At 38.7% G+C, this 27,146-nt stretch overlaps 1 protein-coding gene across 1 annotated transcript in view; it reads right to left on the reverse strand.

The window, feature by feature from the left end:
- Positions 1 to 2,480: 2,480 nt before the first annotated feature.
- Positions 2,481 to 27,146, reverse strand: part of IL22RA1 (interleukin 22 receptor subunit alpha 1) — a 114,564-nt gene continuing 89,898 nt past the window's right edge. Inside the window, exons 6-7 of the mRNA XM_044083287.1 lie at positions 26,131 to 26,252; positions 2,481 to 4,343 (exon numbers count right to left, since the gene is read on the reverse strand). Coding sequence (XP_043939222.1) covers positions 3,537 to 4,343; positions 26,131 to 26,252 — 929 coding nt within the window. The 3' untranslated portion in view covers positions 2,481 to 3,536. The remainder of the gene's footprint in view (positions 4,344 to 26,130; positions 26,253 to 27,146) is intronic.

The raw sequence follows: 27,146 nt of genomic DNA on the forward strand, positions 1-27,146 counted from the left end.
TGGACGACATTTGTTTACTATGGAAAGGTTCAACAGGAGAATTCAATGAATTCATGCTCTATCTCAATAATTCTACTGATTGTCTGACCTTTACATACACCACTAATGATTCTAACTAGATGTTACGTTATATAAGAATAAATCAAATAACTGTTTTCAGTCTAGGTTATATAGAAAACCTACATTTTCTAATACTTATGTGTATTTCGACAGTGGACATCCATACTACCAAAAGAAAGGGATAGTAAAAGGTCAGATGATAAGGGCATCAAGAATGACTAGCATCAATTCTGTATTTTTAGATGAGGTCAAGACTTTAAGTTCCCTTTTTTTAGAAAGAAGTTACCCCAAACCTATGGTAGACCATTTAGCTGAGGAAGTTACTAAGTACAGGGACAGTAAGTTCTTTCCACTACTAGCCTCAGGGTCCACAGATGAGACAACACATTGTGATGGTAGAGCTGAATATGTTGTGGCCTTAACACACACTTTTTCCACCACATCCTGTAAAGTAGAGGATATTATCAAAAAATATTGGCCCATTTTGAAAGTTAACGAGGACACGCGGATATACATTCCGGAACGCCCTTCTTTTGTGAGAAGGAGAGGTATGAATTTGAAGGACATGTTTGAAAAGAAGAATGAGGACACAGGGAAGGTTGTTAGGTCAAGAAGAGGTACATTTAAATGTGGTGCCTGCCATCAATGTGAGTACATTTCTGAAGGGAGTGAAATATGGATTCCCTCTAGAGGTATTAGGATGGTAGCTTCCAAACATTACAATTGTGGAACAAAAGGGATAATATATATAGGAATTTGTGGAATTTGTAACAGTTTCTATAGTGAAAAACTGTACGTACCCTTAGGAAGGGGATATATGAACATCTCTATGAGATCACTAAATGTAAGGAATCTAATGCCTTTTATAGGCACTCTTTAGCATGTAAAAACATGAATATTAAGTTTTCAGTAGTGGAACAGGTAGTTACTGATCCACATGGTGGTAACTGGGAGTCTAGGGTTGAATTTAGGGAGTTATTCTGGCAGTTAAGGACTGATGCTGATAGATCTCCTGGCCTTAATGACTATATTAGCATTAACAGTGTTTTAAAATTACGTCAAGCTAAGTTATGATTGTATTTTTTATGTTTTTACAATTATCACAGTATTCATATTTCTTACAATTATTCACAATATTTTTATTATAGGGTTATTTATTATTTTAACTTTATAATAATATTTATGTATAGATTTATTTATTTAGGTTACTACAGGAACAATTTATAAACTATGATAATGTTGAATTAATTATTTGAAAACATTTTGAAAGTTGCAGGAGTTTTGAACACACACACACATTGAAACATATTATTTAAGGGGAGGAATGGGTCATTTAAGAAACAATTGTTTAATTGAGTAAGAGTATTTAACACATCTGATGGATTTTATTCTTAGTTCTGATGAAGCTTTGTATTATACGAGGTGAAAGCATGCTTAACATTGATTGTGATTGGGTTGTGTTGAGCCCATTTTACTGCATTTTGGAGTTGGAACATTAAACTATATTTATTATTACTGCTTTGTTGATCTGTTTGTTTGACTGCCTTTGATTTCGGTGCTTTAATAGTATTTAATGTCCATAGGCCCTGCACTTCACATAACTGTTGCCAGTGATGTAGGATTCAAACCCTCTACATCGGTCTTTGACATGTATCATAAGACTATCACAGCTTATAACATATTTGACAATTTGTCATTCCCATAGGCATACCATTAATAAATTGTAGTATTTACAAAGGGTTTAAAATTTACAAACACGCTACTGTCCTTTTGATTACATTAAAGTGGAATTTTTTTCTTATATTAGGTATTTTACTGATTTTTTTAAACCAATGCATCAAAGCAATTTCATGCCCATTAAACTAGAGTAATATATTTGTTTACTTGAAGCCGCACACCATTTAGTATACTTTAAAATATCTTTGTTAGTCACATGTTTTAACAGCACCAATGCAAATGCTAAATCTGTGCAATAGGACACAGATTCATATATGCAGAGATGTGCTATGAGTGAAGAAATAGTTATTCCCCGGGATTCAATAAGGCCTACACCAAGTGTATACCATTCTTAGTGAACAGACAACATAGACATAATTCTTACCTTCTTCCTCCTAATTTTAGTTTTCGTACTGATATTCTTGCAGCTTTAAATATTGACAGGGATTCACAAAGGTTGCCACAAAGTGTAGACTACATGTACACACTTAGTGTAATGTTTATGAGTGACTAGAAAGCACAGAAAATGTGATAAGAATGTTTTTGAGTTCCTGCCATGTACACTTAGTATAGGCTTTATTAGACATGGCCTAATTTTTAGGTATTAATCTTCAAAAATATTTTCACAAGAAAATTACAGGCCATAATGTCTACATTAGAATAGGAAGAACATTGATAGAATAAAGAGATGGACATTTATCATGTATTGCCTAAAAATATATTAGATATATGTTATAATAGAAATAGGTAAACATTACAACAATACATTAGAAAACACTGTAAAAACAATGGCACAAAGTAAGACATGGTCTGCTGGTAGTGATTCTATAAAAATAAGAGAATAAACCAGCAAAAGTTGTGTAAATTACATTTCGGAAATGCTAAATAAAAATATAAGGAATCATTTTTAATTATAACTAATATAAGCATTTATAAAGAAAACCATTTTAGTGTTTGTTTCAACATCCTGAGTGCATGAATTCATTGGCCAGTATTCCTTCATAGCAGATGTCAAACTGCTTTACATGTATTAAATCCTTTAAATATCTGTGTCATATGTAGTCTGTATTGTTTTACAGAAATTTGAAATATCTGTCACGTCTTATGGATAAAGAAACTAATAATTAGCATTATCAGCATTACTGATAATCAAAGTTCGCAGTTCCTCTAAAAGATTTTAATGATAGTGAGGAGTTGCTCTAACATCTTTGTTCCAAGATATTGTCAGAAACTCTGCACAAAACACTGTCAAAAATGTTTTTGTTAAATACTGTCACACACGCAAATGCAATTGCTAAACATTGCCACAAATACTAATTCAATTGTTAAACTTGATACCGAATAACTCTGTGTTATGTTTGTTCAAATTTGTTGTAAGAAGTGCTTTGCAATTATGCCAAAAAAAATTTAGCTCAAGACTTGCAAGCAATTGTGCAAAACCACAACACTTTACTCCTTTCTGCTCCTGGAAGCTCTGGTTAGTTTTTTCATTTACAAAAGCAGAAATATGATCCAAAGTCTCAAAAGAGAAAGACAAACATGTACAATGTATGACTCTCCATTTGCCAGTATTTAATAAATATTGCAACACGTTACTCTCCAAAAAAGCTGCCTGCTTTTTTCCCACTCACTTTCAGATGAGAGTTGTTCTTCCCTTTACATTTTATGAAGAAATGCTTTGATTAGCATTTCCTGGGGAGCGGAGCTCACCTTGTAAGGATATCACCTACATTGATTTCACTAGATAATGAAGCCAGTAACTACAACTCATCTTCAGCAAATAAAGCACCGTTAATCATTACTGAAGACAATAGCGATAGTGTCTCTCCTGATTGTGGTAAGCACTCTATTTGATCTGATGAATTTTTTATTTTATTATCATTTTCATGTAAAGAACACAGCAGTGGTAGGTATAATTTACCATTTCTGCACTCAGTTTCCAGCACTATTTGTCCTGTTGGTTTGTATCCAGGTAATGCAAGTGATTTTAATTCACTACTTACAGGAGAGAAATGCCTCTGCTCTTTATAACTTGTGCGTGTCTCCACTGATGATTTATCAGCTTGATTTGGACAGAATACATCACTAGCATCAATGCTCTTCCATTTATCATTTGTTACTTGAACAAATTCATCTGAAACATTCTGAGAACCTGGAGCTGTTTGTGGCCTGTATCCAGATTGTTGGGATACAGGGGGCAAAAGCAAAGCATAAGTGACACGAGATTTGCAACTGACATGTGAGTTTTCAGGTAATGCTTCTTTTCCAGAATTTGTGGTAACACTTGACAAATCTGGTTGGTGATAATTTTTGTGTCGTAAAAAACCTTTGGTTTTGAAAGAAGTGCCATATGACTTTCTGGACACCTGTGAGGCATAACCATTTGATTCAGTTAGAGCTGAAAATATTGGTGCTTGATCTGACTCAGTAGCATTCTGAATTGGAGCTGAGAATTTGAGAAGAGAGTCTAATACGGAAGATCCTTGTGTTAAACACTCAATGGACACAATGCTCTCTGAATCTGGACAGGCAGGCAATCTTCTATGATCATGTGGAAGAAAGTTTAGCTGTTTAAATATAAAGAACATATTTATTATTGGCATTACTTTGCATAATAGCAACATACTGAATTATTCTTATGTATGAACCCATTTATATGACAAGATAAACATATAAACACCAGAATTGTCTTTTTGTACAGACAGCAATTTTCAGCTTTAAATAATATACTGTTAAGAAAAAGGTCACATTGACTGTAAATTCTCTACAACACTCCCATACAGGGACTTCAAGGCAAAAAATGTGTATAAAATGACCCCTCTATAGATTATCTTTCTGTTACTTTTAATGACTAGGGGGTGCTTTCTGCCCCTGTTGAATATATTGCAGTTACAGATGCAGTAGCCATTGAACCACAAGTCTGTAGAAGATGATGTGTCATAAACACTGATAAATCAAACAGGAAGACAAATAGCAAACAGTTATATGCATACATACCTAATACAAATCATAACTTTGCCTGACTCATTACATTGGTATATCTGTAGATTGGGAGCCATATAGATAGACAGACAGAGGTTTATTTAAAATTCATTTGCCTGAATAAACTAATACTGATGTCAGGTTTCTTACAGCCAATTAGAAGAAAGTATATATTGTTTTCATCAATTGATATCCCCCTTACTTCATGTACAAGGATCTTCAGCTTTGCATCCCAGTATTATTGCACTCATCTCCATGTTGCTGCATCTTGAGGGTAAGGAAAAATACCCCTTAGAGTAAACCTCCCAAAGCTGAAGTATGATTTTTTTGGTAGAACATATGCAGTTGTGTGATTAGATAAAATGACTTTTAGTTAAACTGAATGCTGCCATTAAGGGCACCTTTATCAATGCTCATGGCAAATAAATAATATTATAACACAATAATTAAACAGATCAGAATTAGGGTATAAAATTAAATTGCACATTGTTAAATTCACTGTTTTTATGTAAAAATAATACATTTGGCAAGTAAATGAGATTTGAATGGTCCCTTAGAGGTGTCAAAATTCCCAGTGTTTCAAACTTCCTGTGGTAGCCAGCAAATAGCAGAAGTATCTACAAACATGCTTCATGTCACACTGTAGTAATCTCATACGATTTTAGGGTTTAATCCTGAACTCTTGTTACTAAATAATAACTCCCATCTTGGCATGACATTCCTCTAGGTTCCCAGCCTTTCTCCCCACATCCCTGTCAAAGAAATCATACTAATGGACTGGCTTCTCCAAATGAAAAAGAATATCAGTATTTCCTCTATACAGTTTGTCAGAAAGGAAGCACAGCAAAGTCTAAAGCTATCTAGGTCACTTGGATCCAGGGATGGCTGTGTTAAAAGGTGGGGTAGCAAATCACTCATTTTGGGACAACAGTAAGTAGCCTCTGTCTTATTATTCCATCCATTGTGAGAATTACTCTGCCAGAGAAGATTTCAAAACAGATGATAACAAAACTTGCACCAGTAGAATTGATGGATAAATCCCGATTAGTGTCCAGGTCAGTTGACTCGAAGTAGTGGTTCAGGTGCTTGATGGTGCAGGTAAAGATATATGTGCATATCCATCCTTTGGAGGGGGACATGGGTATGCTGACTAGTGAATCACATGACCTAATCTCAAGTCACTGGATGGAAAGAAGTAAGAGTGGGATGCACTGCAGGCAGGTGTAGGTGTGACCCCCCTCCAAAGATGATCATGATGGTAGAGATCGTCAGGGGTATGTAGAGAAGCATGGACACAGATGAGATAGAACCACAGTGGCTCTTTCAGTCAACCACATGCCTATGTCACCAACAGGGGGTGAGGTTAGATTAGTAAATTAATAAACAATGCTCTTGTTGTCAGAATACCACTGAGAGTGCAAGCTCCCTGATGGCTGCTTGAATGATGACTCTGATAGATCTGGTTGGACAACACCACCCCTGTGAAATGAATGAGATCATTCCCAACTGGGGAAGACTTGATGGTCAGCAGAGGAAGAAAGATAAAGTGATAAATGGATTATAGGGCACATTGGGGCATGGTTTAATCTACAATAAGTACGTCTGAGAGTTGTGCTAATTCTCATTTGATCTAAACATACAGTTGTAAAAAAACTATTACAGAGTTGTAAGCTTAATTGCCTAGACCTTGCATGTTAGAATTTGCTGAGCTGCAGTTACTGGTCTAGCTGATGGCAGTGTATCATAGTTAATTGCATATCCAACTCAGAACTAGAAGGTCGTAGCTTCTAGTGCTTGGTTGGGACTGAGGTCATGCCTAAAACTATGACATCACAGTGCACTATAAAGGAGGTACTGTGCCATTAGCTTTCTATTAAAATGTTATCACTTGAAATGCTGAGTGCCAAAACACTGAAAAAAAGACAGAGAGAGCAGGAGAAGAACAAATCTTGAACATCACATTTCTCCTTTAACCTTCTTTTTATAGGGGTAAGCCCCCTGCACCCCGATTTGGGGGGCAACCCCCTCCGCACACTCCCAAACATATTTATGCTAACTCTTTGATTGCCATATGCTGGAAAAAAGGGAATATTACAAGAAATGGCCATCTCGGACTTAAGCTAATGTTTTAGCCATTCAGTATCTACATTCTCTGAGTCTCTGTAGTGGGTCCTGGCATTTCAAAAGGTTACATTGACATTCTTCTGATATGATGTTAAATTTGCATTTCTACTACTACTTCTTACACTGACACTGTCCTGTTAAAGTTACCAAGTGGATGGAAAAGAACCCAGGACACATTATTCAGAAAAGGAAGAGGAGTCTTTCATTTATTCAGACTTACAAACTATTTTTATTTTTATTTTACATTTGTTGACTGGGATAGTCCGACTGGATGCATGTCCATTTTCAGCGGAGGCCCGGGGAGAAAAGCTCCAAGGGTAAGCAGATACAGCATTACATAATACCAGCATTACATATTACAAACAGACTATTTACAGAGATTACATAAGTAAGCAAGTTAAACAAGTTCCACAGGTTACAGTTAATCCTGAGCACAAGTCAGGATTAAATTAAATTACACAGTAAACTGGTGAACAGATTTTTACACATTCTAGAGAGACTTAGCCAGGCTTGATACATTGACATAGCCAGTTAAGTGACAAATGTTGTTTGAGTCTAGTTTTAAATTGACCTAAGGTAGAAAGTAAGGTAATATCAGCTGGAAGAGAGTTCCAGGATCTACTTACAGAGTTTGCAAAGAGAGAATCACCGGCTGTGTTATTAATTTTGCTAGTCTGAATTAGTAATTTGTTAGAGGATCGAAGTGGTCTAGGATTGTTATAGGGGGTGATAATATTTTTAAGTGCAGGAGTATTGTCCGGATTATAGAGGATTTTATAGGCCATAATCAGTTGGTTATACTGGATTAGACTGGGTAGTTCAAGCCACCCAAGCTGATTTAGATTGATGCAATGATGTGTCCTAAAAGGCAGCCCAGTGGCAAACCTGGCAATGTGGTTGTAGCAAATTGAGAGTTTGTTAAGGACAGTCTTGTTTAAATTTGAGAGTAGAGGGGATGCATACAGAAGGGTTGAAAGAAGGTGAGAGCGAGCTATGGCAATTTTAGCTGGAGGGGTTAGGAAGGCTTTTATTCTGTAAAGTGACCCTAGTTTTTTATTGATGGTTTTGATAGTTTGGTTAACATGTAGGTCAAATTTTAGATTATTGTCTATGATGACACCTAATAGTTTTGTAGATGGGTCTAGGGAGATTACTGTGCCATCATTTGATTTTATGGTAAAGGTGAAAGCAGTAGACCTATGGGTTGGTGAAAATAACAGCATTTTAGTTTTTTTGGGATTTAGGATCAGACGATGTTCAGAAAGCCAGTTTTCTATTTTATTAAAGTTGGTCTATATAACAACAAAAAAAAAAGAATACAGTATGCCCATATTTACACAAATTATACAGCATAAACAAGAATTAAAAATGAAGGCTGAAGCCAGATCCATGACATGGATGGATGAAATCCTGACTGGTACCCAGGTGACCCTGGTGAACTTTCTGAGCACTGGAGGAGCTTGGGAAGGAAATAGGAATGATAAGGCCCCACCTGCTCATCTCTCTTTGGGAGGGATTGGGAGACTATGTCCAAGGCGCATGCTCATTGATAGATCCACACTGGAGGGTTGAGAGATTCCTATTATAAAATGATAGGAACCTCTGGATGTTATTTTGCTTGGGAAAGTTGGTGACGTCCTTTGCATTGTACCATTGCACACCTGTGCACATGGATATCTACTGATATGTATGCATGGTGGAAGACTGTAAAAATAAAACAACACAATGTTCAGTACTGATTTCAGCACCACTCTTGGTATGCTAAATTATCACCACTAAATGAATGAATGAGCCACATGGGGTCTTATCACCAGGGGAATTAATTGGTCATAAGAATGGTTGGTGGAGAAGAGTGAGAGTCGGGGGGGGGTGAATTCATTTTACATTACAAAACCACCTACTTTTAAACAGAAACCTGTTACAAATTGCTAAATAGTCACATTTGATTTGAATATTTCCATTTCCTTTATCATATTTCTTGTATTGCCTGATAAATAAGCCAGATCTTGTTATATAAAACAGACCCACACTGCCCTGTGAACATTGTCCATAAGTACATGACAGTTATCTTTATTTTCTGCAGTTGGCTTCCCTTCATACCATAGCTATAGTTTATATTTTCTTCAGAGGTGTTAGTTACATAAAGAATTTTCAGTTCTCATTCCTAACACTGCCAAATTCTGTGTCCACTAATACTATAGAAACACATACTGCCATTTCTCATCATACTCCTCCCACCTAAAAAGAAGTAATCTGTCATTTCATACTTAATATTCCTTTGGATGTCTCATCGTTGGAAGTTTTAAATGTGCCAGTATCTACATGAAGTGGCTCTTGCATCACATAGTATAACAATCTTCTAAATATAATGTATCCATTAGTTTCATATGCCATTTTCTGTTTTGGGGCAAAATCAATACTTCATTTTTAACTTCATAGTTTTGATTAAAAATGAAAGCTGTCATCATTGCTTGTATATCTTCCTATCTCTTTTGTCATCATGTAGCTTTGTCATTTATTTTGAACTTTTTTAGAATTTGCCAGGGCCTGTGGATCAACAGGCAGCATATTTGTCTTTGGTGTTGGAAGATCGAAATGCTGTGTGTTCTATTCCCAGATCAGGTACTTGGATTAATTTCCAATATGGATACTGCAGTGTATCACGTGGGGGCACTTCAGTCCTGAATGTGCTTTCCTTTGGATAAGATGTTATACCAAGGTCTCATCTACCTCAGTTGGTGGTAGTTCGGGTGGATGCAAAAGATCCTATAGTACTTACTGAAGAAAGGGGAGGTGATATTCCCCAGTGTTCTGGCCGAATTTCCCCGAGTCAGTATGAGTATTATCTCCAGTTTCAATTGAAAAGAGGACACTGGCCTAATGGGACTAAGCCTGTCAACAAAGAATAAATAAATAAAATAAATATTATTGGGGACCAGACAGATATCTACTTATTTTTTTTTCCAGATGATGCTCATAGGTTCATAGGTGCTTACTAGGCTAACAACCACAAGGGCCTTTTTAAGCCTAGCCATACATTCCAAATCTCTGACAGGTTCTGTTACTCTAGATAACTGTAAGCAGGGGCTTGGGAGATGAAACATTTACAAGCTAGGGCCTGGGAGATGAATGATTTACAGATTGCCTGTATCCATTAGAGACTTAGGTGCCAAACCAGGGATGAATGTCCTGCTCCCCATCCTATTGTCCAAGTTGCATTTGAATTGGGTCAGAAAGGAACTCTGCTTCACATGGATGGGGAGCCTGTTCCAGAGATGGGGTAATCTCTGGGATACATAACTGTCCGTTCAGCAGGTCCTATTTATATTGCAGGCAAAGTTCAAGTCCTTAGAACAGGTATTTCTGGTGCTGTTTATTTTGTGGGTATGCAGGAGGTCCATCAGAGTAGGGTCTGACAATGTCCTGTATGTCAGGCATAGATCTCCTCTAAAAAGCCGGTAGGAGACAGACTACTGGGATAGAGCCTTGAGGTGGTCTGCATAGGACATTTTTTTTACTTAAGCCCTGTATTATTTCAGTGAGGAACCTCCGTGGATGTATCAATTGTTGGATATGCCTGATTAGGTACATACCAAAGGGGGCATTGTACTAAATGATAGGCCTGATGAATGCCAAATACAGTGGAACAATGACTTCCTTGGACTTAGATGCCATACCTTTGTTTATAAGTTGTGCAACACAGAATGATTTCTTCACTACTGTAGACACGTGATGGTCAAAGTCTAGATTACTGTCTATGTGTGTCCCTAATTCCCTTACTACTGGGTTAACTTTAAGGGGTGTGTTGTCAATATGATAGTTTCCAGGTGTGGATGACTTCCCAAAGGATACTATTATGCATTTCTTGGCATTTAGTTTTAGACCATGGCTCTGACACCAGTTGCTTGTCTGTGTCAGCCTCTCCCGGAGAACATGTGCGTCATATGAGATTCAGTGACAGCTCCTAATTTATAATCATCTGCAAATTTAGTCAGCCAGAGACCACTAACATTGGCCTTGACTTCAGAGAAGTAAATGTCAAAAAGGAGCAGTCCAAGGACTGATCCCTGAGGGACTCTATTTGTAACTGGCCTCTTTGTAGTTTGTACCTAACCTCTTGAGTTTGTCAACAATGCCACATATTACCCAAAAATACTGCCAGCATGTTTTCTATAAATTATCTGTAACTCAGTATATCTCCAGTAACATAAGACCTTAATCTATTAAAACAGATTTAATTAGATAAATATTTTCTTGAGTTAACTACATATTTGCTGCAGGAATTAATGGTATTTGGTTAAGCATTTATTTGTTCCTTCAGTAGAACTACATTAAAGCCAAATGTATGGTCATATTTTGCCTGTTTTCTTCTAATTAAAAAGATGTGTCATTTTATTTATATTCAGCAGAACAGCCACTCACTGTTTAGGGACTCTGCTACACAGCCAACTGTAGATTAACTTATCTGGTGTTTTGTCCTGAGGCTCCCTCCCATAACACTGGTCCATGCCACGTCCAGTGTATGTGTCCAGGAGTTTTGTGCATTACAATCCTACAGCATGTCATCTTGATCTGACATTCTCTCAGGTGTCAGAGTGCACTGCAATTTTGGAGATATTTATTCATGAAAAAGAAGAGACTTTCACTCTAAAAGCCATAATGTATTTGCCCCAGTTTCTATTTACCATACAGACCTCCATCCTGGCTGCACCACTGACCCATTTGTTACCCTGGGGTAAGAACCTTATGCTGCATTAATTCCACAGGGGTAAGAGATAAGTGCAGAAGGAATGGGTACCATCCTCTGTACTGGGAATATAGGATTTTCTTTTAGGTCCTACATTGCTCTCCATATATGCCCATAAACAAATGGGGTGATGTGCAATGGGCTATTGCAAGGTATGCCCATACCTCTGCATGTATATGCTCATTGTCCCCAGCCTACAGTGAGACAGCACCCACATAATCACAAAGCCCTCTTCAATGATTCTATCCCCCACCCAGGCACAGACTGGCTATTTAAAACACTTCATAACAACTTTCCCTCTTGCCAGCAATGTACAGGAGGTATTTAGTCCTGCTACCACCTTATATATCACTGACTACACAGTTCTAATTTTGTACCAACAATATGGTCTCACTCCCTAATGACATAATATCTCCACATACAACAAATTCAGATAAAAACTGTTTGAATAGCTTAGGAAGAGAGGCATCTGCTTCTGCTTAAATCAACTAGTGACAACATATATCTGCAAAGATTCTGTTTAACTAAAGCCTCAGTTTCCCCGCTTTCTATTTTCTTAAGAAACTTTATTTCTGGCTCTAGTTTACTACATACTATTGACTCAGAAGTGTAGGAAGGGTGGGGTTAAAGGGGGCAGCTGTCCCAGGTGCCTCAGTGTAGAGGGACAACAATTGTCAAAATACCCAGAAATAACTTTTCTCATTTTAACACATAAGTATAATTAAAGAGAATTATACTAACACAGTTTCTTTCCCTGGAAAGTGGCAATTCTGACCACTCCATGCCCCATTCCAGCTCAGTAAAACTGATCCTATGCTCTTCTTTACATTTTACACAAGGGATGAGCCTTTGGCACCATCCAAAACATTCAGATTTCTTTTGGGGGGTACCATGTACAGCAGGTGGGGGCTGATATATTTTGGACTGGCAGTAGTAACATTTGAAAATATTTAATTTAGTTAAGTACAACTTTGTAACTTTGTTATTTTTTTAATTTGTAACACATTTAGCTATAATGCCAAACTTTAGTTTAGCATTTGTTATTTTATTCTTGTTTTATTTTGTTATAAGTGGGATGGCAGGGAGCCTTGGAAAGGCCTGCCAGCATATGAAGAAAAGAGATTCCTGCCCTAAAGAATCAACAAAGGGATTACCCTGAAGATGACTTGGTAGTACTACTGGGTAGGCAAAGTAAGCAAGTATATAGAGCGACTTCTCACAGGTATACAGTTAAAGGAATTAACGAGTAAATAGAAGTGTATAATGTAAATGACAAGGCAGTCTAAGGTGAGAATGCATTGTAACAATTGTAGCAAGAATAGCCATGAAGTACTCATAAAGTGTGCTACAGTAAAACTTCAACCCTTGTGAAAGAAATATAGCAGGAGAGCAGAAAATCTTCATTGTTTAATCGACCTTCTAGAATGTGGCTTTGAAAGAATCATTTTACAAATATGTACAAAATTAAGAATGAGTACTCAGAAGAATTTGGTATTGAGCTGAAACCTAAACTCTACCTGACTGTCGATATTGCCACTTAAAATAATGAAAGCTAATGCTGTGAAGATGGTTAAATGTTAGGGGGTTACAGTCAGCAGATCCTGGTTAATCTACACTCCATTTACCTTTCATTTGTAGTCAGAAGTGAAGTGCTGCAAGTGCACCAACCTTGAATGCGTTACTGCTTTAGTAGTCAGAAATGAAGAGTATCAGCACTTTAAAAGGAGAAAACTTTTTTTTTCTTTTGCTCCTCAGCCAATATGTTGCGTCGTTGAGCTAGATCAAGGTATGTTACTGGAGGCAGGAATAGCTAGCTGTGCCTCTATGTTTCAAATCTCTACATATTCTTTCCTCCTTATTCATCATCGCTCATACTTTATCTCCATCTGTTACTCTTCCCACTTACTGAGGGTTTGCTTGCACACTCACTTTACTTTTCAGTTTAAAAGGGAAATGAGAATAAGAAAAGTGCAGAACATTCTAGAAACTGTATACTGTCCGCACCAAAGTCACAAGAGTTTTGTGAATTTAAAAACTGTGGATATGCAAATACTGTACTTGTTATAATTGTTCTTAGAGTCTAGCCACTTATTTGCTTCTGCTGAAATTCTGCATTGTAGATGAAATGTGTGCATTTGGGGTCATTCACTATTCTGGTAACAAATATACAAGCATGCACTCCATAAACAGACAAGTGCATACAGGCATGCATGCGTGCTTGCATGCATGCATACATAGCATGTATCTTACCTATTATTTTTGACAGGGCACTGCTGTGTCCAAGTAAGCTTGAGGAAGATGGTCTTACAGATGGATGATATTAAAATGAATGTAGAAATGTTGCAGCAGCTATAGATGAACTAGTGCTCATTATTTCTACAGATGTTTCATTTTCAACACAAACTTTGCAGAAACTTGACATGGAGACTGACATAATGATTAATGGATCATTTGTGGTTTGACATCATGGGGGAATCACTGATCAAGAGAATGAGTCAGAAATCCTAATTTTACAGAAGGCCTTGCCTGATAAAATGATGCTTTCGAGTTTGATGAAGAAACTTACCAGTATTGCAATCCTGTAGTGGGCAGAGCATTTGCCTTATGAGCAGGCATTCCCGGTTCGAGTCCCACTGCAGCACATTCCATTTTCCATGGCAAATCACATTATAAATCTTGACCTGTGGATGGGAGATCGTAGGTTTACCCCGGGAATCATCTCTGTGTCACTGTTAGACAGAGGCACAACAAACTAATGGGTACAGTATTTTTTCATATAAGGGGTGGCGTAAGCCACAAAACTTTGGGCTAGGCTTATAAATGCCTTAGGGCAGATAGCCTAGTATAAACCTAACAGTAGATGTTTGAATGATCACTGCTGTTGTAGCCATAGTTAAATGGGTTATATCCTGCAAGGATATAACAGTTGGCCATCCTGCAAAGCTTCAGGATACTTTCCACATATACAAACTGTCAGGTAGCTCAAGCTGAGCTGACTAAAAGACAAGTTTGTGTGCAAAGCCTTTTACGGCTTTCTTGCCAGCAAAAAGAGGGAGGCTGAGCCCTGGACAGACAATGCTATGAATAACAAAAACACACCAAAAAAACAAGGGGGATGGAGTGGCTATTGAAGTAGTAAGTTTACTTACCCAACTGTACTTTGTTCATCATATTGATCACTGCTGCAGTAGCCTTAGCTATATGGGTAGATTACCATAGCTAACTACATTTGTGAGGTTGAAGGAAAAGAGTCCAGGTTCCCCTGGAGAAGGGTCCTAGCAAAGGTTGATCTGGACCTAGAGAAGGAATCAAGCTTATAATACTTTGTAAAAGTATATGCAGAGGACCAAGTAGCAGCTTCTGGAATACTTCTAAAATCCAATACTTTCCAAAAATCCATAGATGAAGCCAAGGCCCTGATAAGGTGGGTGTTGACCCTGCCTTGAATAGTTTTGTTATGGCGAGCCTTAAATAGTTTCGTTATAGTGAACACAGCAAAAGATAATAGCCTTAGACAATCATTTAGAAATAGTCTGTTTTAACACTTGGTTTTATGTGGGGTTATTGTATTTTATTTTATTTTAGTTCAGTTTATTTTATCAGTGCCAAACTAATAATTTGTTTGCTAATTTTCTGGTATTTTTTTCCCTGCTTTAGCTTGTCTATAAGTTTAAAATAAATCTTGAAGGTGGTCACTTCACCAGTAAATCAACAAAGTCATGAAATTACATATCGATTGGTTGATTCTGGGAGCATGTTGTTTCAATCATTTTAGAAGGAAGTGACAAAAGTTTAAAAGGAATCGAGAGAGCATGACATCTGAGGAAGAAGAAGAGGAGGAGGATGCGATATCTCAGAGCATGACATCTGAACAGGTAGAAGAGGAAGATGAGGAGATATCTCAGAGCATGACATCTGAAGAGGTAGAAGAGGAAGAGGATGAGATATCTCAGAGCATGACATCTGAAGAGGTAGAAGAGGAAGAGGAGGAGATATCTCAGAGCATGACATCTGAGGAGGAAGAAGAGGAGGAGGATGTGGTGTCTCACTGCAGTCACTCAGCTCATGGGTTACCATTGAGAAGGAATGCTGATCCACAAGCTATGGCTGCCATGAGGTACTTTGTGGCACAGGTGAGAACTGTAGATTTTCAGCATGAGTTATTTATTTTAATAGAGGAGGCATGTGGTGTCATGGTGTTCTCCTGATTGAATACATTACTGTCCAGCAAGTCAGAAAATTCAGAGAAATTGATGACTAATCTACCAAGTGATTATTGGAAATAAGGTGTGTTGCACATTACATCAGGAACAGGTGTGAATGCCAGAACTACCCCCCTTGTACATTTTACTGCACTTTCCTGCTACATCTGTATGGTCACCAGTTGGCTAGCAAATGTTACCACTATATTATTGTGTTTTAACTATGCATGTGTTTACAACATAGCTGCCTAGTTTTTACCCACTGTTGGTCTTGATTTTTATTTTGTTAAATTATCAGTTATGGGCACATTGCTATTTGCAACACACAGTACAGTCTTCATTTTTAACATCCGTACAAAAGCACAAAGGTCTGGTTATTCCTAAGAAGGAAAGTACTTTGCGTAACTGTGATTGTATTGATATGGCCCTGGCACATTTCAGCAGTGGGTGCTCCTGTCATGTAGGATACCTACATCATTTCATGTATGGTCAGTGCAAATAACCCTTTCTGTTGTGTTGCTTCCAGTCCCTAGTTTCTTTTCTACATCTACACCCACACAATCATTCACTGATTATTTGTACTTTGCCTTTCTTGTTCACTCTTCCATTTTATATTAAACCTGCCCTTGTTTGCCTTGTTATTTGGGTCAGTCTGCTTTGTGCTGATTTACCTGTCTGTGTTTAACATTTTCCATGTACCTTTTTTTACTCTTCTACATCACGTACTGCTATATAAGACAAAAGTGAGGCCTCACTGCTATATAAGACAAAAGTGAGGCCTCACCTCAGAGCTCATCCCTTTAGATAGTCCCATTCCAGAATCCTGATATTTGCACCTATGCTTGCTTCCTCACCACTAACTTTATCATTTGCTATTACCACTGCTGCCTACAGTACTTCCCTTATATGTACCTGGCTCCACCAGCACAATTCTTGTATTACGTGTTTGTAATACTGGCTCAGCCGGTCTATGTAACACATATTTTTTGGCCTTTATTTGTCTGATTAGTTACCATCAGTTGTATACCTTTAAAAACATGTGTTTACTTACAGATGAGATATTCACTTTTTATTTTTATTCTCTCCTATCTATGCTTTTGCTGGCTGAAGTCATAGCCACAATACTTTTCGAAGCAGAATGCTGGGGAGTTTTCTTGCTAACCAACTTGGTTACCTTGTTAATCTCTAAGATTTGGATTCAGTTCATCTTTTTATTTATTTGAAGTTGTTTACACTGGTGGACTGTGACTGTCCTGCCAATGCCATCTGCAATGAGCCAAACACCACTTACACTGTATGATTTTTCTTTTCCATTCCCCTTTACAATTAAATAATATATTTTCTTTTCTGTTTGAACAATCTTAAGTAATATTAAAAAAGAAATGTAAGGTCCTCTCTCTTGATAATACAGCCATTGAAGTCACTTCTCATAGCAAATTATTATGGGTGATAATGGATGATAATTTTACATTTGACCTGCATATAGAAAACTACATATGAAAAAGTTATCAAAAAAAAACAAAGGATGCTTTACAGAGCCAAAAACCTTTTCACTGACACAACTAAAACTACACTTGTCACTATTTATCTCCTCCCCACACTACTTTATGGCACTCCCATACTTATTAACCTCCAGGCTTTTCAAAAATCAAAACTTGAACGATGCTATAACAAAGTTGCTAAATCTGCTGCAAATATCCCTTTCAGAACCCATCACGGTATAGCACTAAAAAGCCTAAATGGATTAGAAGTGCCTCATCAACTGACATATACACCGCTTCTTACCACCTATAAAATTATCCAGCATCCATTTGCCTGTCCAACACTAAAAACATTCTACAGAAGTATGTTCTCAGTCAGTCATTGCAATCCATTAACCACAAACTCCTGTCTTTATACAAACCTATTTAAATCTGCTGGTCATTTTCTGTACTTGTATAAGGTTAAGTCCTGGAACTCCTTACCTGTATCCATCAGGGCAATATCCTCCCTCCCATCTTTCAAAACCACTCTAAATGACTTCCTAGCTAAAATCTGTCTCTGTTCTTGCTCAAAATCAGGATAAACTATATCCTTAAATGTGAACAAGTACCTTTTCATTCCTTATACCTCCTTACTCTCCCTTCTTCACTTACCTCCTTACTTTCTTCTTTTTCTTTCGGCTGTTCCAGTTAGGGGTCACCACAGCGGATCATCTTCCTGTCCTCTGCATCTTGATCTGTCACACCAACCACCTGCATGTCCTCTGTCACCACATCCATAAACCTTATCTTAGGCCTTCCTCTTTTCCTCTTATCTGCCAGCTCCATCCTTAGCATCTTTTTCCCAATATACCCAGCACCCCTCCTCAGCACATGTGCAAACCAATTCAGTCTTGCCTCTATGGCTTTGTATCCAAACCGTCCCACCTGGGCTGCTCCTCTAATATACTGGTTCCTAATCCTGTCCACCCTCATCACACCCGGTGCAAATCTTAACATCTTTAACTCTGCTATGTCCAGCTCTGACTCCTGCCTTTTTGTCAATGCCTCCATCTCCAACTCATATAACATAGCTGGTCTCACTACCCTCTTGTACACCTTTGTTTTCGCTCTTACTGGTACGTGTCTGTCACAAATCACTCCTGACACTTTTCCCACCCACTCCACCATGCCTGTACGCTCTTCTTTACCTCTTTTCCACACTCACCATCACTCTGAACTGTTGATCCCAAGTATTTAAACTCATCCACCTTCGCCAACTCTACTCCCTGCATCCTCATCATTCCTCTATCCTTCCTCTCATTCACACACATATATTCTGTCTTAGTCCTGCTGACCTTCATTCCTCTCCTCTCTAGAGCATACCTCCACCTCTCCAGGGTCTCCTCCACCTGTTCCCTACTGTCACTACAGATCACAATGTCATCTGCAAACATCATAGTCCACAGGACTCCTGTCTGATCTCATATGTCAACCTGTCCATCACCATTGCAAATAAGAAAGGGCTCAGAGCTGATTCTTGATGTAATCCCACCTCCAACTGAAATGCATCTATCACTCCCACCGCAGACCTCACCAATTTCACACTACCCTCGTACATATCCTGTACCACTCTTACATACTTGTCTGCCACTCCTGACTTCCTCATACAATACCACTACTCCTCTCTAGGCACCCTGTCATATGCTTTCTCTAGTCCATAAAAACACAATGCAACTCCTTCGGACTTTCTCCATACTTTTCCATCAACACTCTCGGAGCAAACATCGCATCTGTAGTGCTCTTTCCTGGCATGAAACCATACTGCTGATCACTAATCATTCCCTCTCTTTTTAACCAAGCTTCCACTATTCTTTCCCATAACTTCATGCTGTGACTGATTAGTTTTATCCCTCTGTAGCTACTACCCTGCTGCACATCACCCTTATTCTTAAAAATTGGTACCAAAACAGTTTTTCTCCACTCCTCAGATATCCTCTCACTTTCCAAGATTTCATTAAACAATCTGGTTAAAAATTCCACTGCCATGTCTTCTAAACACCTCTATGCTTCCACAGGTATGTCATCTGGACCAACAGCCTTTCCATTCTTCATTCTCTTCATAGCTGTCCTTACTTCCTCCTTGCTAATCCATTGTACTTCCTGAATCACTATCCCCACATCATCCAACCATTACTCTCTCATTCTCTTTATTCATCAGCCCCTCAAAGTACTCTTTCCATCTGCACAACACACGGTTCCCTCATTATCCTTTACCACTCTTACCTGCTGCACATCTTTCCCAGCTCAGTCCCTCTGTCTAGCCAATTGGTACAGGTTCTTTTCTCCCTAGTTAGTGTCCAACCTTTCATACAACTCTCTATATGCCTTATCCTTAACCACCTCTCTCTTTGCCATGCACCTCATCTCCTTATACTCCTGTCTACTTTCTTCATCTCTCTCACAATCCCACTTCTTATTCGCCAATCTCTTTCTCTGTATACTCTCCTGTACTTCCTTATTCCACCACCAGGTCTCCTTGTCCTCCTTCCTCTGTCCAGATGTCACACCAAGCACCTTTCTAGCCATCTTTCTTACCAGCTCTGCTGTAGTTACCCAGCTATTTGGTAACTCTTCACTACCACCCAATGCCTGTCTTAACTCTTCCCTGAAATACACCTCACAATCACCCTTTTTCATCTTCCACATTTGATCCTTGGCACTGCCCTCACACTCCTCTTCTTCATCACCAGCATCATGCTACAGACCATCATTCTATGCTGCCTAACTACACTCTCCCCTGTCACCACTTTACAGTCTCCAATCTCTTTCAGACTGGCCCTCTTGCATTAGGATATAATCCACCTGCATGCATCTTTCTCCAGTCTTGTACATCACCCTATGCTCCTCCCTCTTCTTAAAATATGTATTCACCACAGCCATGTCCATCCTTTTTGCAAAATCCACTACCTTCTAGCCTTCTGCATTCCTCTCCTTAACACCATACCTACCCATCACTTCCTCATCCCCTCTGTTCCCTTCACCAACATGCCCATTGAAATCCGCTCCGATCACCACTCTCTCACCCTTGGGTGCACTAATCACCACTTCACCCAACTCACGATAACATTTTTCTTTCTCATTCATTGCACACCCAAATTGTGGAGGATATGCACTAATAACATTCATCATTACACCATCAATTTCCAGCTTCATAAACATCACTCTATCTGACACTCTTTTAGGTTCATAGGTTCATAGATAGCTACTAGGCTATCTGCCCAAGGGCATTTATAAGCCTAGCCAGAGTGTGTCGGCTTTTGCTGCCCCATTGATTAATTAACTGAGCATCTGTCAAGCAGAGCCAATGTAGTGATCCCAGGGGTGTATTTTCTGTTACCCATCCACTCGTCAAGGTTTCTCTTGAAGAGTGTTAGTGAGGGGCTCTGCCTAATGTAGTTAGGAATTTTGTTCCAAAGCATGGGGAGTCTCTGTGACAGGAATCTATCCCTCCTGCATGTTCTATTTATTGTTGTAGCGGGGTTTTCCTCACTAGAGTGCTTGGCTCACAGTGACTTGGATTTCTTTAGGTGGAGCATGTCCATCAATTCTGAGCTGGACATGGCTTTGTAAGTCAAGCAGAGATCACCTCTGAGTAAGCAATATGCCACTGAGTACAGCCAGAGTTTTTTTTCAGTCAGTCTGCATAGGACATATGTTTTAGGCCAGTAATCCTCTTGGTGAGGTAATTTTGTGGTCTTTTCAGCTGTTGGAAGTGTCTTGTGAGGTACATCCCAAATGGGGCATTGTACTCTATGATGGGTCTGATGAGTGACGAGTAGAGGGGCACTATAACCTCTTTATTTCTAGATGCAAACCCTTTAGTAATTAGATGGGCCACATAGAAAGATTTCCTAACTACTTTGGCAATATGATTGTCAAAGGAGAGATTACTATCTACCTGGGTCCCCAGATCTCTTATTACCTCTTCTGTATTAAGGGGGCTGCCACCTATGTGGTAATACGTGGGTGTTTTGTTTTTCCCATATGGGATGACTATGCATTTTGTGGCATTTAGCTTGAGGCCATGACTTTGATACCAGGTGTCCATCTCAGTAAGGCCTTTTTGGAGGATGTCCGTGTCAGCTGGAGAGTCAATTATGGCTCCCAGTTTGCAGTCATCGGCGGACTTGGTTAGCCATAGTCCTCCTGTGTTTGCCTATACTTCTGAGGAGTATATGCCGAACAGTAGGTGTCCCAGGACCAAGCCTTGCAGGACACCACTTGTGACTGGTTTAGAGTCAGACCTGGAGCCTGCTATTCTTACCGTGTGAGTTCTGTCTGTAAGCCAGTTGGCAACCCATCTTGTGACGTAGGGGTTTATCTTTAGGCTGGTGAGTTTTTCTATAATACCTGAGCGAGGAATGGTGACAAACGCTTTGGCGAGGTCAAGGTAGGCTGTGTGAACCACCTTTCCCTTGTCTATGGCCTTGATGACTGTCTCGAAGAAGTCAACCAAGTTTAGTAGGCATGATCTGCCCTTAACAAAGCCGAACTGGGTCAGGTCAAGTGTTTGGAGGTTCCCAATGTCTTTGTTAATGAGTTCCATGATGATGCGCTCCATAGCCTTGCAGACCAGGCTAGTCAGGCTTATGGGGCGATAGTTACCAGGGTCAGTTGTGACCCCTCCTTTGTGGAGTGGAATAACTATGTGTGCCATTCTATGGGCACGTAGCTTGTGGAGAGACTGAGGTTGAACAGCGTGTATACGTGGGGGGTTAGTTCATTCTGTAGTTTGTGCAAGACTCATCCTGGGACACCATCTGGCCCCATTGATGCTGTGTTTTTGGCTTTTGAAAGGGCTGTTTTCACCTGTGTGTCTTTGATTTCCGGAATACTACACTTTTCTGATATTGTTGTTGGCACTTTCGGAGGTAAGAGGGGGGGGTGAAGTTTGCACGGAATGTATCTGACATGATGTTGGCAATCCAAAAGATGAAGGAAAAGCCAAGAAACACAAAATCCATAGCCAAGAAGCCGAAACCAGCAACAATGATAAATCCTTTATTGGCACAACACATACAACATAAAACAAGCACTTTCGCTCAGTTAATACTGAGCTTTTTCAAGTTAAAACGTATAATGCAGCTGTTTTAAATATATAGGGAATGTATAAGACCACGTGGTAAAGTGTATTAACATAATTAACTCAGTTAAATTAAGTTAACAAAATAACAAGATAATAAAATGAAACTTGTTCCTCAGAGTTTTTTGAAAGACATATTATGTCTAAAAATGTTAAAACATAAAACATATAAAACTGCTAATATAGTTAAAATGTATGTGTTTAAATACATGCATTTGGATGTGTGCATAATTATAATTGTTAATTCTTATGGCACACCAGCCAAATCGAAAAAATAACATTCTTCGTATGAGTCTAAACAGACAGTTCAAAGGTTAAAAATATTAATAAAAATGTGTTTATATATATAAATATATTGATAAAAATAACAACATGTAAAAAATATCAATGTTTAAATATTTGAAATACCATGCTTCATGTAAATAAATGAATATCATGAGGGTATTAAAGAATATGTTGTATAAATGCAATAAATACCCTTGTAAGACTCGTAAATCACCAGGGTGTACCTGTGTGATTAATCAATACAACTACTTTGCAGTTAGATAAAATTAAAACAAGAGCAAACCTATAACCGGGCCATCCTAAGCTTAAGCACACTACTGATATTTATGTTGTCATTAAGGCCAGGTGGTTTGCCAGCATCTAGCCTCAATTGCCATAAAAGTTCTCTATACTCCAAGGTAGTCTCCAGTCTCCTCCTCTAGCATCTGGTGTCACTTGCTCAAGCACCATAAACTTAAGCTCCATTTTGGGGCAGGAATTGAAATGCTTATAAAAAGCATTAGTATCCCTTTCTTTAGATATATCATATAGGTGCTCGTAGATTCTTTTCCTGAGGGGTCTCTCAGTTTTTCCTATGTAAAAACTGAAACAGAAAGTGCATACTCCAAGATAAACTATTCCTTTTGTTGCACAATTGGAGTAACAGTTGGAATTAAAAAGGAATTTTCTAGATGGAATATAAATAGTTGAGTCGTTCATAATAGCATTACACTGCTTACGGGCACCACACTTGAAAGTACCCCTCTTTGGATTGCCTGATGTAGGTTTTGAAATATTTTTCTTTTCAAACAACTCTTTGAGATTTACATCTCTTTTTCTTACAAAACTAGGATGTGGTTGTACCCATTTATTTAATTCATCATGCAAAGTAAGGACCGGCCAATGTTTGCGTACTACATTCTCTATGTCAAAGGTACTAAGTGAATAGGTGTGAATAAAGTGGCAGTTTTGCTCAGTAGTGTGTTCAATAATGCCATGATGTTGGCAATATCAGTATGTTCAGTATATTTTGTGCTATTTTGCACTAGCTCAGAGCATATCTGCGAGTTGCCACTTAGAGTCTTGACATAGCTAAAGAAGGCTTTGGGGTTATCTTTTGAATCCTTGGATATTTTTCTTTCAAAGTTAGCCTTGGATGATTTTATGAGGGACCTTAGTTTCTTACTGATACAGATCAGGGATGTCTTTCCTTCTTGGGATTTGCTTTTTTTCTGAATTAGTTTCCTCCTTTTATTGTATAACCTGTTTATGGCAGGGGTCCACCAGACTGGTTTCCTTCTTTTAGGGGAGTGAGTCTTGGTTTTGCTAGGGATGGCACAATCCATGCATCCTTGTAGGTGCTCATAGAGTGCATTTGTTAAGGATTATGCATCTTGGACAGTGTTATCCTTTAGCATGGGGGCTGTGAAACTTACCACCTCTGTCTTAAGTAAGGTGAAGTTTGCTTTAGAAAAGTTTTTCACTGTGATTTGCTTGGTTGCGGGTGGTGGTGGGATGTGGACATCCAGAGTGATTAGTTTATAGTCTGATCTAACCAGTGACAGGTTGACCTCCGGTGCGGAACACCTGTTGCCTATGTTGGTGATGACCAGGTCCAATATGTTTTCACCTCTGGTAGGGGAGTTTACCAGCTGATCCAGGGCATTTGAGTTGATAAATTCCAGGAAGCGCTGAGCCTGGGAGTTTGTACTCAAGTAGTTTTCCCAGTTAATGGTAGGGTAATTGAAATCGCCCAATATCAGGGTGTTCAGTAGGACCTTCATGTTTTCCAGTGTCTCCAGAAAGGCAGAGTGGTGGTCCTGGGTCATGGAGGGTGATCTGTAGAAGGCCACAATTTGCATTGCAGACTTGCCCGATGTTAGTTGCACATGGATGATCTCAGAGGTATCATGCTGCGCCACTAACCTGGAGGTGTAAGTATCCTTGATGAATATTGATGCACCCCTTCCTTTTGTGTTTCAGTCCATGTTCTGTGGCCGAAATGTGTGGTATGAGTTGTAGCTCGATAGTACTAGTATTCTCTGGAGCCTTGAACCAGGTTTCAATTACTGCACAGATGTTGACGATTTCCATACTGAGAAGTGCTTTGAGCGCATGCATTTTGAGATTCAAACTCCTGGCGTTGAGTAGCATAACCCTCATTTTTTTATCTGTGCTGTTTATGGAGGTGGGTTTTCACCTCCAAAACACTCTTAGCATACTGTTTCTTCAGGATAACCTTTACCCCATTTCTCCCCCCATCCACAGCATGACAGAACAAGTTGAACCTGCCTCCGATACACCTAGTCTTACTCCCTTTCCATCTGGTCTCTTGCACGCACAATATATCAGCCTTCCTTCTCTCCATCATATCAGCTAGCTCTCTCCTTATACCAGTCATACAACCAACATTCAAAGTTCCTACCCTCCCTACCACACTCCTAACCTTCCTCCTCTCTTTCTTTCTTCGGGCATGCCTCCCCCCCCTTCTTCTTCTTCTTCAGCCAACAGTAGCCCAATTTCCCTCAGCACCCTGTTGGCTAACAGTACTGGTGGCGGTCATTGTTAACCTGGGGCTCGACCGATCTGGTATGGAAATCTGTATTGTTGTCTACATATGTCATTTGGCAAAAGTTTTACACCGGATGCCCTTCCTGATGTAACCCTCCCCATTTATCTGGGCTTGGGAATGGCATGAAGAAATGCACTGGCTTGTGCATCCCTAGTGGTGATATGCACAAGGGCTTATACATCCCCAGTAGTGATATGCATAAGGGCTTATACATCCCCAGTAGTGACATGCATAAGGGCTTATACATCCCCAGTAGTGACATGCATAAGGGCTTATACATCCCCAGTAGTGATATGCATAAGGGCTTATACATCCCAGTGGTATGTAATTCTCTTCCCTGACTTTCTCTCTAAATATTACGTAAGTCTGTTTTTCCCTTGCTTCATATTGCAATTCTTGTTTGTATTAGACTAACTTACCTTTAATTTGAATGCAAACTGTCTAAAATTTCTCTAACTATTAAATGATCGTCACATGACTTGTACTGATTCTTAACCAATGTTTTTATATTATTTCAAATGTTTCGTAATTATTTAAACTGCAGATATTTTTGTTTTATTTTTGAAGTTTGTAAAATTATTGTTCTTAAAATGTTTTGTAATAATCTGGAGCTTTTCTACCGGGCCACTGCTGAAAATGGGCTTCTACTCAGTCAAGCTTTCCCAGTAGTCAAATGGCAATAAATAAATAAATTGCATACATATATAAACATATAAACATAGGGATGGAAAGGGCAGAGAGTCAGTTACTGGTGTAAACTTTCAGTTAAATGAAAAATTTATCACAGGCCATTTTATCTCCTGAATAATACAAATAATAAGTGTGCAGTCCTTTTCTGATCGCACTTCGGCACTTACCAAAGACTTTGGCATCCTTGGTTCCTTCATGATATATTTCACAACAGCATAAATAGCAGCAGCGGTAGCCATTCCAATGAAAAATACACACGCAATGAGCACAGAGAACAACCAGTTGCGGTCTGTTGAGAAAACAGAGATATTTAAATATATGTTGTTGATGTTAGTCACTAGACTTTTAAAAAGGTTGTGGCAATGTACTCCCAAAAACAGAAATATATAAATATATATTGTTGATGCCAGAAAGTAGACTTTTAGAAATGTTGTGGCAATATGTTCCCTTCTTTTCAGGCTTTCTATCCTTCTTAGCAAGAAAACCACTTTGTTAAGTGTTTTCCTTGCATCTATCAGGGTATTTACATCTGCACTGAAATTCATAATGTTCCTGTAATCACAAAACATCAGTCACCAACCTGATTCAGCCCCCACCTCAACACTCATTTCACCTCTGGGTACATTTTATTTAACCTATAAAGTATAAAAGTGTTTATGAAGGCATTTCTATCCAAATATACAACATTTTCTGGATTTAGTCACTTTGTATGGGGCCCCACAAATCTATAATCTATAATCTATTTCATAGAGATTTCTCCCATGTATTTATTAATTTCCTTAATTTTTATTTCTCTTTCTCTATCATACTTCTGTGAAGCCTACTTATTAACCTTTCACTATGCGCCAACTCATTTCTTGCTTTTATTAACATTTAAACTCTCGGGGGGGGGGTGACACCTTTTTCCTTATTAGTTTGCTGATCATACTTCATTTTGTATTGCAACCACACCCTATACCCTATAATAAACAGGTTTAGCATTTCTTCCTAAGTTATCATACTCCCTCCTTTCCTCAATTGCTCTCAAAAGTGCATTTTAGTATCTTTTTCCTTCCAGTTTGATACGTTTTGAATCTTATTGCTAAATTTTGGAAGTTGACACCCTATTAGGTTTAATGCAAAGTTCTACCAGATTCCTTGGCTTCTGCATTGGAGGATTACCTTCGCAAGTTCGAAGTACCAC

This window comes from Protopterus annectens, chromosome 1.part1 (genome assembly GCF_019279795.1).
Source record: "Protopterus annectens isolate FY-2018-M chromosome 1.part1, PAN1.0, whole genome shotgun sequence".
Taxonomy (NCBI): Eukaryota; Metazoa; Chordata; order Ceratodontiformes; family Protopteridae; genus Protopterus; species Protopterus annectens.